Source organism: Chrysochloris asiatica, unplaced genomic scaffold, assembly GCF_000296735.1.
Source record: "Chrysochloris asiatica unplaced genomic scaffold, ChrAsi1.0 scaffold00002, whole genome shotgun sequence".
NCBI classification, from domain to species: Eukaryota; Metazoa; Chordata; class Mammalia; order Afrosoricida; family Chrysochloridae; genus Chrysochloris; species Chrysochloris asiatica.
Window position 1 is genome coordinate 18,030,997 of NW_006408520.1, and position 11,493 is coordinate 18,042,489.

At 42.3% G+C, this 11,493-nt stretch overlaps 1 protein-coding gene across 1 annotated transcript in view; it reads left to right on the forward strand.

Moving 5' to 3' along the window:
• Positions 1-11,493, forward strand: part of ABCA4 (ATP-binding cassette, sub-family A (ABC1), member 4) — a gene marked incomplete at its 5' end in the record, with an annotated part of 210,699 nt that overhangs the window by 120,212 nt on the left and 78,994 nt on the right. The window contains 6 exon segments of the mRNA XM_006831046.1: positions 3,954-4,043; positions 5,722-5,781; positions 5,784-5,892; positions 8,673-8,804; positions 10,261-10,400; positions 10,750-10,887. Coding sequence (XP_006831109.1) covers positions 3,954-4,043; positions 5,722-5,781; positions 5,784-5,892; positions 8,673-8,804; positions 10,261-10,400; positions 10,750-10,887 — 669 coding nt within the window.

An 11,493-nucleotide genomic window follows, 5' to 3' on the forward strand; every position in this document is an offset into this window, starting at 1 on the left:
GGAGCAGACTTGCAGAATGTGCCCTTTGGAGATGTAATTTTTTATATATGCCTGAGTGAGTTTTTTGTTTGTGTGTTTTTTAAAAAAAGCTAAAGTGGATAGACAGAAATACTTTTAACTGATGGCATATGGAGGGGGTTATAATCAATGTAATGAAACAAGTTATATGAATTGTTGAATGTGAAACTGATGAATGTGCCCTGTAAACTTTCACTCAATCCACAATAAAAACCTTAAATTAAAAAAGGAAAAAAAATTTTTTTTAATATGCCGTGATCACATGAGGTCCCGTGACTGTAGACTCCTGGCAACAGCAATTTCCTCTTGCCCTGGCTTTTCTCTTTGGCTGGCGCTCTCTCTGCTTCTCTTCCCCTTTCAGGATGTCCTGATGTTCCAATTTTTGTTTTTTAACCTTTTCTTGTGAATTAGAGAAGGTTTACAGAGAAGATCATCAGTTTTACATTCAACAAATCCTACAATTTGTTTTATCTCAATGACTGCAATCCCCTCCATGTATAACAGTTATCCCACATCCTCCCTGTGGTTACTAGTTCCATTCCACCCTCCTTCCTATCACTTCTCAACTTTGTCCTTAGATAAATGTCACCCTTTTCATCTTAAATGATTGACCATCCCATGGTGAGCATATCTTACTAGTGTTGTTGTCCCTCCTATATGCCTAGCTACTGTGTGGCTAAAAATGGGGCCACCAGGATGAATTCCAACCCAGATCTCAAGGGTGGCCAAGGACCATACTCTTGGGTTCCTCCAGCCTCTTTCTGACCAGTGAGCCTGGTCTTTAAAGTGCTTTTGAGTTCTGTGCCACATTTTCTCCCACGCTATCTGGGACCTTCGGATATGATCCCTTTCAGACCAGTTGGTAGTGGTAGATGGACACCATCTAGTTCTTCTGGTGTCAGGATCCTGGTGACTGATGTTCACCTGCTTCACCTGTCCATTGGACTAACTGATTCCAAGCCTCTTCAATTGTCATCACCCTTTTTTCTTGTACACACGGATAGACCAAGAGTTGCACCTCACATTGCTACTCATGAGCTTTTACAATCTCAGTCGCTACTCACCAAAGTAGGATGTAGAACGTTGTCTTTGTGGACCATGTTATGCCAATTGACCATGGTGTCCTCCAAAAGTATGGTTCCCAAGCCTCCAGGGCCAGGAACTCATTGCCTTAAGATGTATGAGAATATTAAGAAGCTTTCGTACCCCCTGTACCGACTCAACAGCACTTAATAACAACAACATTCATAATCATTATTTGGAGCAAAGGTAAATACCCATGTTCAAATATCCTCTTTCAAACCAACCCTCATTATTTGTGGGTCTATCCCCACTCTCCCTCCAATACCCTTTCAGCCTATGCATCTGTCCATATAATACCCTTTTAAACCAAATGCCAAATTTCCAAAATGTTCCTGTGTGTGTGTTTACACTTCTCAATTTGTCCAGACCAGTACCTCAACCAAACCAGTTGCCTTCAAAGTAACTCTGTTAGAGTAGGATTATGGTATGTAGTGTTTTTTGTATAATGGTAACAATATACACACCAGACATTCGTAACACAACTTTCATATTTACAACCCAGTGCCAGTGATTACCTATTTCATGTTGGGACACCATGATCCCTATCCTCACCCACAAACCACCACTACCATAAACTCAGTGTCACCCCAACAAACACTTCTCCTATTTCTCTCCTTCATACCCCTAAGAACCATTCATTATCTTTGGATTCTATCTATTTGATTATTTCATGTGTGTGAGATTGTGTAGTATTCACCCTTTTGTGACTGATTGATTTTGTTCAGCATAATGTTTTCAAAGTTCATCCATGTTTTGGCATGCATCAGACCTTTATTTCTCTGTATAACAGTCCATTGTGTGCACTCACTATGTTTTGTTTGTATAGACTACCATTCATCTGTTGATGAGCATTTTGGCTGTTTACACCTTTTGAGAAGCGCTGGAGCTGTGGGCTAATGTGTCAGACTGTAAAGTCGTTTGAACTGCAAAGTCAGTGGTTCAAGTTCACCAGTTGCTCCTTGGAAACCCTATACAGGGTCACTATGGGTCAGAAACGACTTGGTGGCACTTAACAACAACAACAACACCATGAACATTGATGTATACATTTCTGTTTGTGTGTCTGCTTTCCCTTCTGGGTATTCCTGGGTCATACGGTAGTTCTTTTTGAAGAACTACCAAATTGTTTTCCACAGTGGCTATTCCATTTTACATTCCCACTAGTAGTGGATGTGGGTTCCAGTTTCTTCACAACCCCAACATTTGTTTTTCTTTTTTTGATTGTCATTCTAATGGGAATTAGATGATATCTCATCGTGGTTTGCATCTCTCTGACGGTAATGTGGGTTAGGTTATGGGCTGCTAACTGCAAGGTCAGTGGTTCAAACTTACCAGCTACTCCACAAGAGAAAGATGGAAATTCTATATAGGGTCGCTATGAGTCAGAATCACCTAGATGGCAGTGGGTTTCATTTCATTTGGTTTTTAATAGCTAATGAAGGCACCCTGGGAGTACAGTAGCTAAACACTCAGCTGCTAGCCAAAATGTTGGTAGTTTGGACCCACCAGCTACTCCACAAAAGATAGAAATGACAGTCTGATTCTGTAAATATTTACAGCCTTGGAAAGCCTATGAGGCAGATCTACTTTGTCCAATTGTTGTTGTTAAGTACCGTCGAGTTGGTTCCAAAACATAGCAACCCTGTATAGTATTTCTGAGGAGCAGATGATGAATTTGAATTGCCAGCCTTGTGGTTCAAAGTCCATTGCTGATTCTACAGCGCCACACCAGGAAGGAAGGAGTCCAATAGGAAGGAGTCCAATAAGATGGAATCAGTTAGATGACAGTGGTTTGTTTTTCTGTTTCATTTTGTTTTAGATGGCTAATAATGTTGTGTATCTTTCTATATGCTTGCTGCCCATTTGAATAGCCTCTTTGGGAAACTGTTCAAATGCTTTGCCCATTTTTGATTGGGTTATCTATTTTGTTATTACATTGTAGAAATTTTATATAGATTTTGGAGATTAGGCTCTTATGTTAATTTTTTTGGAAGTAGATACCAAAACTTTCCTCAAGGTGTTCCTGAGTGGATTCAAATCTCCAACTTTTAGGTTTACAGCTGAGAAAATTATCTGGTTGCAAGATGTGGGATGGTACCTACCAGAAGCACCTTGGGAAAAAGATCTGGTGATCTACTTCCAAAAAACCAATCATTCAAAAATTATAGAACACACTTCTACTCTAACATGCACATGGGGTTGCCATGAATCAGAATTAACTCCACAGCAATGGATTTTTTTCTTATACGTCAGCAAGGCTCAACTCTGGTGTTAAAAAGCAAACCAAGATACTTGAATGCTCATAAGGTAGATTTCTCAGGTGAAACATTCTTCAAGCTGTCATTTAACTTCAGTGCCCATCTTAGCACCTTGAATAGAGTTTTACCCAAGGTTCACCATGACTTGATAAGTTCTGGATTGGAGTGAAAAGTACTAGTGCTGTGCTGAAAAAAATGAACTAATTTAAATTTTCTCTCTCTCTCTCTCTCTCTCTCTCTCTCTCTCTCTCTTTTTAAAATTAACCATGTCTAACATTGTGGACCTGGCATGTGAAGAGATTGAGAAGAAACTTGAAGTCTGAACCTCCTATTAAAACTCATTCTGGGAGTTGGGGAAGGTTGTACCACCCAGCTAATGGAAGACACCACCTCAATGGGGCCCAGTGCTTCACAGACTTCACAGCAGCAGGTCTGAGGCTGGTCTTTGGAATACTGACATGGACTTCTGAGAGAACCATGCTTTCCCATTATCTTAGGAAGTGGGTTTGCTCTCCCCATTTCTCCATTCCTTTCCTGTCTTTACTGGTTCCCAGCTCTCACTGGGGGAGTAACACTGGCTTTTGGTTGGTACAGGATGTTCAACCAGAGAAGAAAGGGCTGTGGAAAAGACTGAACCCCTAGCAGAGGAAATGGAGGATCTGAAACACCCAGAAGGAATACATAGTAAAATCCCCAAAGGAAGAACGCAGAGTAGAGACAAGGAGAAGGCTCTGAATGTTACCAAGAGTCTTACAGACCACCTTATGAGTAAGGTGAAATGAAACCCAGGAAATCAACCCTCTGTTAACAAGTGTTAAACCTGGTGCCCTGTCTAATGGCCAGCTGCACGTGTGCTGAATGAATGCTTCAGCCCAGACATGAACACATATTTCCTGGAGAAAGCAAACCCCAAGTATGTAGTGTGTCTGTGCCCTTGTTAGGCAAATCCCATGTGAGCTGCACAAATGTGCTGACTTCCGAGGATTTAGAGAGAACAATAACTTGGGTCACTGGGCCTTAAAGCGGATATGAGCTATAAGGAAAGACAAAAATAAATGCAATCCCTTACTTCTACACACAGGGCGAGTGAGAGGTCCAGGGAAACTGACCACATTTCACTTGGGTTTACAAATGTGGAAGCCCATTCACTAAAGCCATAGAAAGCCTAACAGTGGAAGTTACTGATTAATTACTGAACTGATAAGCTATGTTCACAAATGTTATTTCTCCTGCCTCCCAAACCTCCATCTCAAACCAGTATGGAACTTCTCCTAAAGGTTTCCATTCCCTGAGCCTACGGCTGTCTGCTACAATACAATACTGTTATCATCACCCTGACTTTGGAGGGCAGCATGGTCTCTGGGTTCTGCCTGACTTTGCATGAGTGGGTTCTTCTCTCCACCTCAGGTTCATTTCCCACCATTGAGGTCGATGACCCTCAGCAACTCACAGAACTGGTTTGCAGCCACCAGTGTCCCTGGGAATACCTTGTTTCCAGAGTGGAACTCCAAGGTTGAAATCAGGGACTTCTACCTCAGTGACAGGCAAAGGGATGAGGAACACAAGGAATAATGGGATGCTTAATGCTCAGAATGACAATATTTAGAAGATAAATCAAGTAGTGTTGTGTGGAGTGAACTGAACAGGGAGAGACTGGGGGTCTGAGAGAAGGAAAAATCATAGTAGTGTGTGTCTGCACTGGAGGGCAGTATATAGGAATTAAAAAATAGAGGAAACTGAGTGACAGTGAGGAGGAAGACATGAACTTCCTGCCCAGTTGATCAGAGAAACTCTGAAGTTCTAAGGAACACAAAATCAGCTTTAGCAGGTGAGCAGGAGTGGTGGCTTCAGGACTTGCACATGAGAATCTGTTTAAGGAGGAAGATAAGGAGCTCTACCAGAGATCCATGAGGAGCTAGCTCCCCTACACACTGTCAGAAACAAGGCCTGGTACTGAGGACTGAGCTTAGGGCTAACTTTATAAAGACAGAGTGTGCTCTGGGATTAGTGTAGCCTGGGATCGAATCCCAGCTCTGTCACTCAACAGATGTATGACCTTGATCGGACCCTTGGTGTCTCTGTGTCAGGTTTCTTCATGTATAGAAATGACATAATAGCATTCTCTAGAGAGTGAAGTGAGGTAATCCATGTAGAATACTTGAAACAGTGCCTGGTGTTTAGTAAGTGCTTCATAAATGTTCACCGACACTATTGTCATTATTCTATAGATTTGGCAGTTGTCCTTTCAAAGGTCATAGCTGAACCATGGGAGCAGGTGAAATTATAGGCAGAAGATAACAATATTAAGCAAGACCCTTGGAAAATGTGAACATTTACACCATGGTCATTTTTTTCCTTTGAGACTCCTTTGAACGTGAGCTCACAGTATTGGTTCCTGGGGTATGTGTGAAGAATCTGGTGAAGATTTTAAGCCTTGTGGCAAGCCAGCTGTGGACTGTCTTAGTATTACCTTCTACAAGAACCAGATCACTGCGTTCCTTGGTGACAATGGAGCAGGGAAAACGACCACACTGTGAGTCTTTGTGCAAAGAAAGTGAATCGCCATTCTATCCTGTCATGTCTTGGCTTTATTAGTTCCCTATTAGCTGAAGTCCACCCTTTTCCACTGAATTTTCCTGAAGGTACTCCATATTTGTGGTCTCAGGAATGTGTAAAGTATACATTCAAAGTTGGTTACCATGTATTGTTTCATTTGCTCTTCACCAGAAATCCGAGAGGAAGATGAAGTAAATTCATTGCTTCCTTTGTGTGCCCTAGGAAGCAAAGATTCAATGAGTTGAGATGGACTTTCTGAATACCATTGAGTTTCAGTGGTTCACTGGGACTAGAACCAGGTTTTCTTCCCACCACAGGGCTCCTTCTCTTCCACAACTGCTCATTTTTTACATCTAAGAGCTCGCCCCACTCCCATCCTTCCAGCATTACTGCCATCGAGGGAGTGATAAAGCCATTGCCATCACGTGCTCAGCATTGATAGTTGCTATGGAATTAATTGATTCCAACTCATTGTGACCCCATGCGTGCCAAGTACAACTCCTTCATAAGATTCCAAGGCTGTGTCCTTCCAGAATCAGATTGCCAGAGCTATCTCCAAGGCACCTCTATTTAGGTTTGAACCACCAACCTTTTAGCTAGTAGTCAAGTGCTTAATGTTTGCAGCACCCAGGAACTATTTATTTTGAAAGAAAATTCCTTGCCTGCTCTTCACTTGGCAGACTTCTACATCAGAACAGGACCCCTGATGAGGGTTGGTAGTAGTTCTGGTGGGAAAAAAAGAATGCAATTGAAAGCCTAGTTCAGGGGAAAGGAAAACTGTGTGTGAACCTCTCAGTCCGAAGCTCCCCAAACTCCCCTAAGGAGCCTGAGCTCCCTCTGCTGAGCAGAAGAACTCGTTAGCTAAGGTTTTCCAGGGAGCAGCAGAAGCAGACCTCTCAGAGGGCAGTGAGCCCATATGATATGTAGTCTTCATGTCCCTTGACTTTTTGCAAAGCCCCAGGAAGGAACAGCAAAGTGTACACCCTGTGTTGGAATGTTCTCTGAGGGCGGTTCAGTGTGAATGGAATGTGGGGCCAGTGCCATTATATTTGGTTCTGTTTCCCTCTAGTGTTGATCAACAGAGACTTCAGTTTCTAAGTCCAAATTCAGATAGCCTGAGATCGTATCTGAACTCAGGACAAAGCTGGGCGTGGCTGCACTAGCTCTGTCTGATTTCTCTCCTTGAGATCTAATATAGTCAGGGAGCCCTGAGTTCCATCCAGGGGTCCAGAGCTTTTCAAGAGCGAACAGATAACTTGATATACCTCTGAAACACAACTTCATGAAGTTGAAACACACTGTTTAATAATAACAGTAATAACCTCTTTTAGCTTCGCTTTATGCCGGCACTGTTCTAAGCTCTCTAAATTTCTTAATCCAAACAACAACTCCATGAGGTGGGAGTCATTAACCTGCTCCTCAGTTTTGACTATCTTGTTGTCCACCATTTCTCAGTTACAGTAGTAAAAGCCATCTGACTATTCTGCACATGAATGACATACGTCTGGCAGTAACAAACACCAAGGTGCAAGGAGAGAGTTATGACGGCTGTGATAGTTAAGGTTATGTGTCAGCTTGCTTGGGCCATGATTCTTAGTGCTTTGGCAATTACGTAATGATGTAATTTGACAGTTACGTAATGATTCAATTTGGCAATTGTGTAATGATGAAATTTGGCAGTTGTGTAATAATGTTGTCGTCCTCCATTTTTTCATAACACTGATTTTCACACAGTGACCTAACCTTTAAGACTTAACCACATAAGTAAGTGCCAAGTAGATGTATTTCCCAGTTTACAAAACAGTTAGTAGTTGTTACTGGACTTTTTAATCTTTTGGACCCAAAGATGATATTCTCAGTGGTGAATCCTATGGCTGGTGTCAGTCAGTTAATCAATAAGTAAACATTGAAGGGCTGCATTGGTGATTCAGTGGTAGAATTCTCACCTTCCATGTGTGAGACTCAGGTTTCATTCCAGTCAACACCATTATATTTGGTTCTGTTTCCCTCTTGTGTTGATTACCTATGAGCAGCTATCACCCATCTGTCAGTGGATGTTTATGTGTTGCTATGATGCTCAGTGGAGCTTCCAAACTACGATGGACTAGAAAGAAAGACCTACTGATCTACTTCCAAACATTAGGTGAAACCCTATGGATCATAACAGTCCAATCCTCACTCAATTGTGGGGATGGCATGATACCAGGCAGTCCTTCATTCTGCTGTTTATGGCAACACCATGAGTTGAGGTATTGACTCAACAGCAGCTAACAACAACATACATTGAAAGTCTACTGTGTCCCAGGGCTTTTTACCATCAAGACCATTTTTTCCATAAGTCTTTTGAAGCCCCTTTTATGTGTGTGTGTAATTGAAAGATAATGGAATTTTTCCACAAACTTTTTGAGGCCCCCTCAGATATATGTAATAAAAAGTTTAACTAACAAAGGGGAAAAAAGAGAGAATGTTCTGAGGCCGGAGTTGCTGGAGGCCCTCAATAACTGTCAGGGCGAACTGGAAAAGATGTAGAAGCTGAGAAAGGAACCATGTGGTCATCTGCATTTGGGCCTGTGTGCACACACTGAATTCTGGGCCCTGTATGTGGAAATGTCCCCACAGATAATGTTCCCACTGGCTAAATGTGGAGCCATGGGTGGTCATGACTGTGAGAGTCCTCGCTGACCCTGATGAGGGACTGCCCTCCTATCATGTGCTCCTGAAACCATCTCTTCTGCCCACTGACCCCTGTGTTTGTAGGTCCATCCTGACAGGTCTGTTGCCTCTGGCATCGGGGACTGTGCTTTTCGGGAGAAAGGATATTGAAATAAGCCTAGACACAGTGCGGCAGAGTCTTAGCATGTGTCCACAGCACAACATCCTGTTCCATCAGTAAGCAAAACTGGAACTGAGACCCTCCTCTCCCTCTCCTCACCTCTGCCCCCAATATACACACTTTGTGGAGACCCACACAGAAATGGCAGGCATGGGGCAGGGGTTATAGCAACACTTATGTTTGCCTTTCCCAGTGTTCAAGGTCATTTTGTACCTGCTTACAGTGAGAGCTGTCTCTCAGAGAAGGGAACTGTGTCTCTGGCACTCGGAACTGAAGTCTTCCTCAAAAGAGGGATGCGATGCTGCCTTCTCTCTGGCACAGTGGCTGCTCCCTGGGCCCATTGGTTGGCCCTGAAATAGTTCTAGGAGGCCAAAAGAGCAGAACCAATGTTTCTTTTCCCCCTTTTAAGCAACAACACTAAACACTGACTTTTGGGGTGCTTTGCAATAACGTTTCTTTTTTCTATCTTCTAGTTCTTATCTAAAAAGTTACACATAGTAATTATTGAAAGAAAGAAAGGAAGATAAAGAAGGACGAAGGGAAGAAGAAGGGAAGCAAAAAAGGAAGAATAACCAAAAAGAAAAAAATTAAAATCTCTTATTTCATCATCCAGGGATGAACCATTGTTAACACTTTGGTTTATAAGTGAATGCTGTTTTTGAACTTTCTCCTAGGTATATATGTTGTTGTTAAGTGCCGTCGAGTCAGTTCCGAACCATAGTGACCCTGCATAGGGTTTCCAAGGAGTGACTGGTGAGCTTGAACCACCGACTTTGTAGTTCAAATGGCTTCGCAGTCTGGTGCATTAACTAACAGCGCCACACCAGGAATCCTTAGGTATATATAGTACACCTAAAAATGTATACATATATATAGGTAGGTGGTTATGTCCTATGTATATATAGGTGTACAGTTTTATTTTAAATGGACCCCCAATTGAAATGGTTGTATTCATGGTTCAGTGGCCACCCAAAAGTTTGGGATTCAAGTCCATACAATGACTCCTCAGAAGAAAAACCTGATGGCCTTCTGCTAAAACACCAACCAATGAAACCCTATGGAGCACAGTTCTAATCTCCTATACAAGGGGTCATCATGAATTGAAATCGACTCAATGTCAACTGGTTTTTCAGGTTTAACTCTCAATTATAAAAATACAAGAGACTAAAGCTATACATATAATTTTGAAACCTACCATTAGAAAAAACTGTGATTTTTTTTTTAACCCAAGATACCACAAACAACTTTTAATCTTGTTAATTATTCTCTTATAGAATAATTTTAATGCTTACATCCTATTCCTGTTATATAAATGTATTATTTCAGCAATTCCCTGTTTGTTGATATTTTTACAGGGTTTTCTTTTTTGGTTTCTGTTTTTGTTTGGTTTATATTATAAACAACACCCTGATGAACATCTTCATTGTTTAATGTTTGTACCCATCATTAAGATGAATAACCAGAAACGGAATTGCTGAGCTCATTGCCTTTCTCTTTGTGCCGTCCCCCTAGCCTCACAGTGACTGAACACATCCTGTTCTATGCCCAGCTGAAAGGGAAGTCCTGGGAAGAGGCCCGGCTGGAGATGGACTCCATGTTAGAGGACACAGGTCTCCACCACAAGAGAAGCGAAGAAGTTCAGGATCTATCAGGTATTTGGAACTTGAAAATACAGGGTTACAGAGGGCAAAAAGTACTGTTTCCCAGTGCCCCTCAGGATGATGGTATGTGTGGACAGTGGGAATGTAGGTTGTGGGGAGCTTGAAACAGGCAAGCTCCTAAGATTCAGAACATGCCTACAGATTTTCTGGTATGCTAGAAGCAGCCAGGGAGTGCAGTGACTCCATATGATAAACAAGGTCAGTGGTTTGAGTCCACCAAATGCTGTATGTAAAGGAGCCGGGTCAGACCCCTGCTGGGTTTAAGGTATCCCCTGTACACCACCAGCCCTGGATTCTTCTTTCTCTGTGACATGATGCCCCCTTCCCCTTGTGCCTCCAGGTGGTATGCAGAGAAAGCTGTCTGTTGCTATTGCCTTTGTGGGAAATTCCAAGGTGATTATTCTGGATGAACCCACCTCTGGGGTGGATCCCTATTCAAGATGTTCAATCTGAGACCTGCTCCTCAAGTATCAGTCAGGTAATGGCCCTGGGAAGGATACTGCTTTTGCTCCACACTCTCTCATAACTTAGAATTTGTAGCTTACTATAGTACCTGGTAGTGTAGTGGTTACAAATCAGGCTGCTAATCTCACGGTCAGCAGTTCAAAACTACCAGCTGTTCCATAGGAGAAAGATGAGGCTTTCTGCTCCCATAAAGATTTACAGCCTAGGAAACCCTATACAGGGTTGCTATGAATCAGAAATAACTCCACAGCACATAACAATAACAAAAACAGTAACTGGTGTGGAGTCCTGGTGTGGCACTGTGGGTTCATGCAATGAACAACAAAGTCATTTGAATCATATGGTCCGCAGTTCAAGCTCACCAGCTGCTCCTTGGAAACCCTATACAGAGTCACAATGGGTCAGAACCTACTCAATGGGACTTAACAACAACAACAGTAACTACACTCAGATGGGCCTGTATTAGTGACTCAGGTGAATCTGAATTCCAGTTGAATCCTCTTGAGATTTTTGCCCCAATCATAGGCAGGAGTCACTGATAGTACAACCTTGTTAGTTGTTAGGTGCCACTGAGTCGGTACTGACCCATAGCGACCTTATGCACAGCAGAACGAAACAC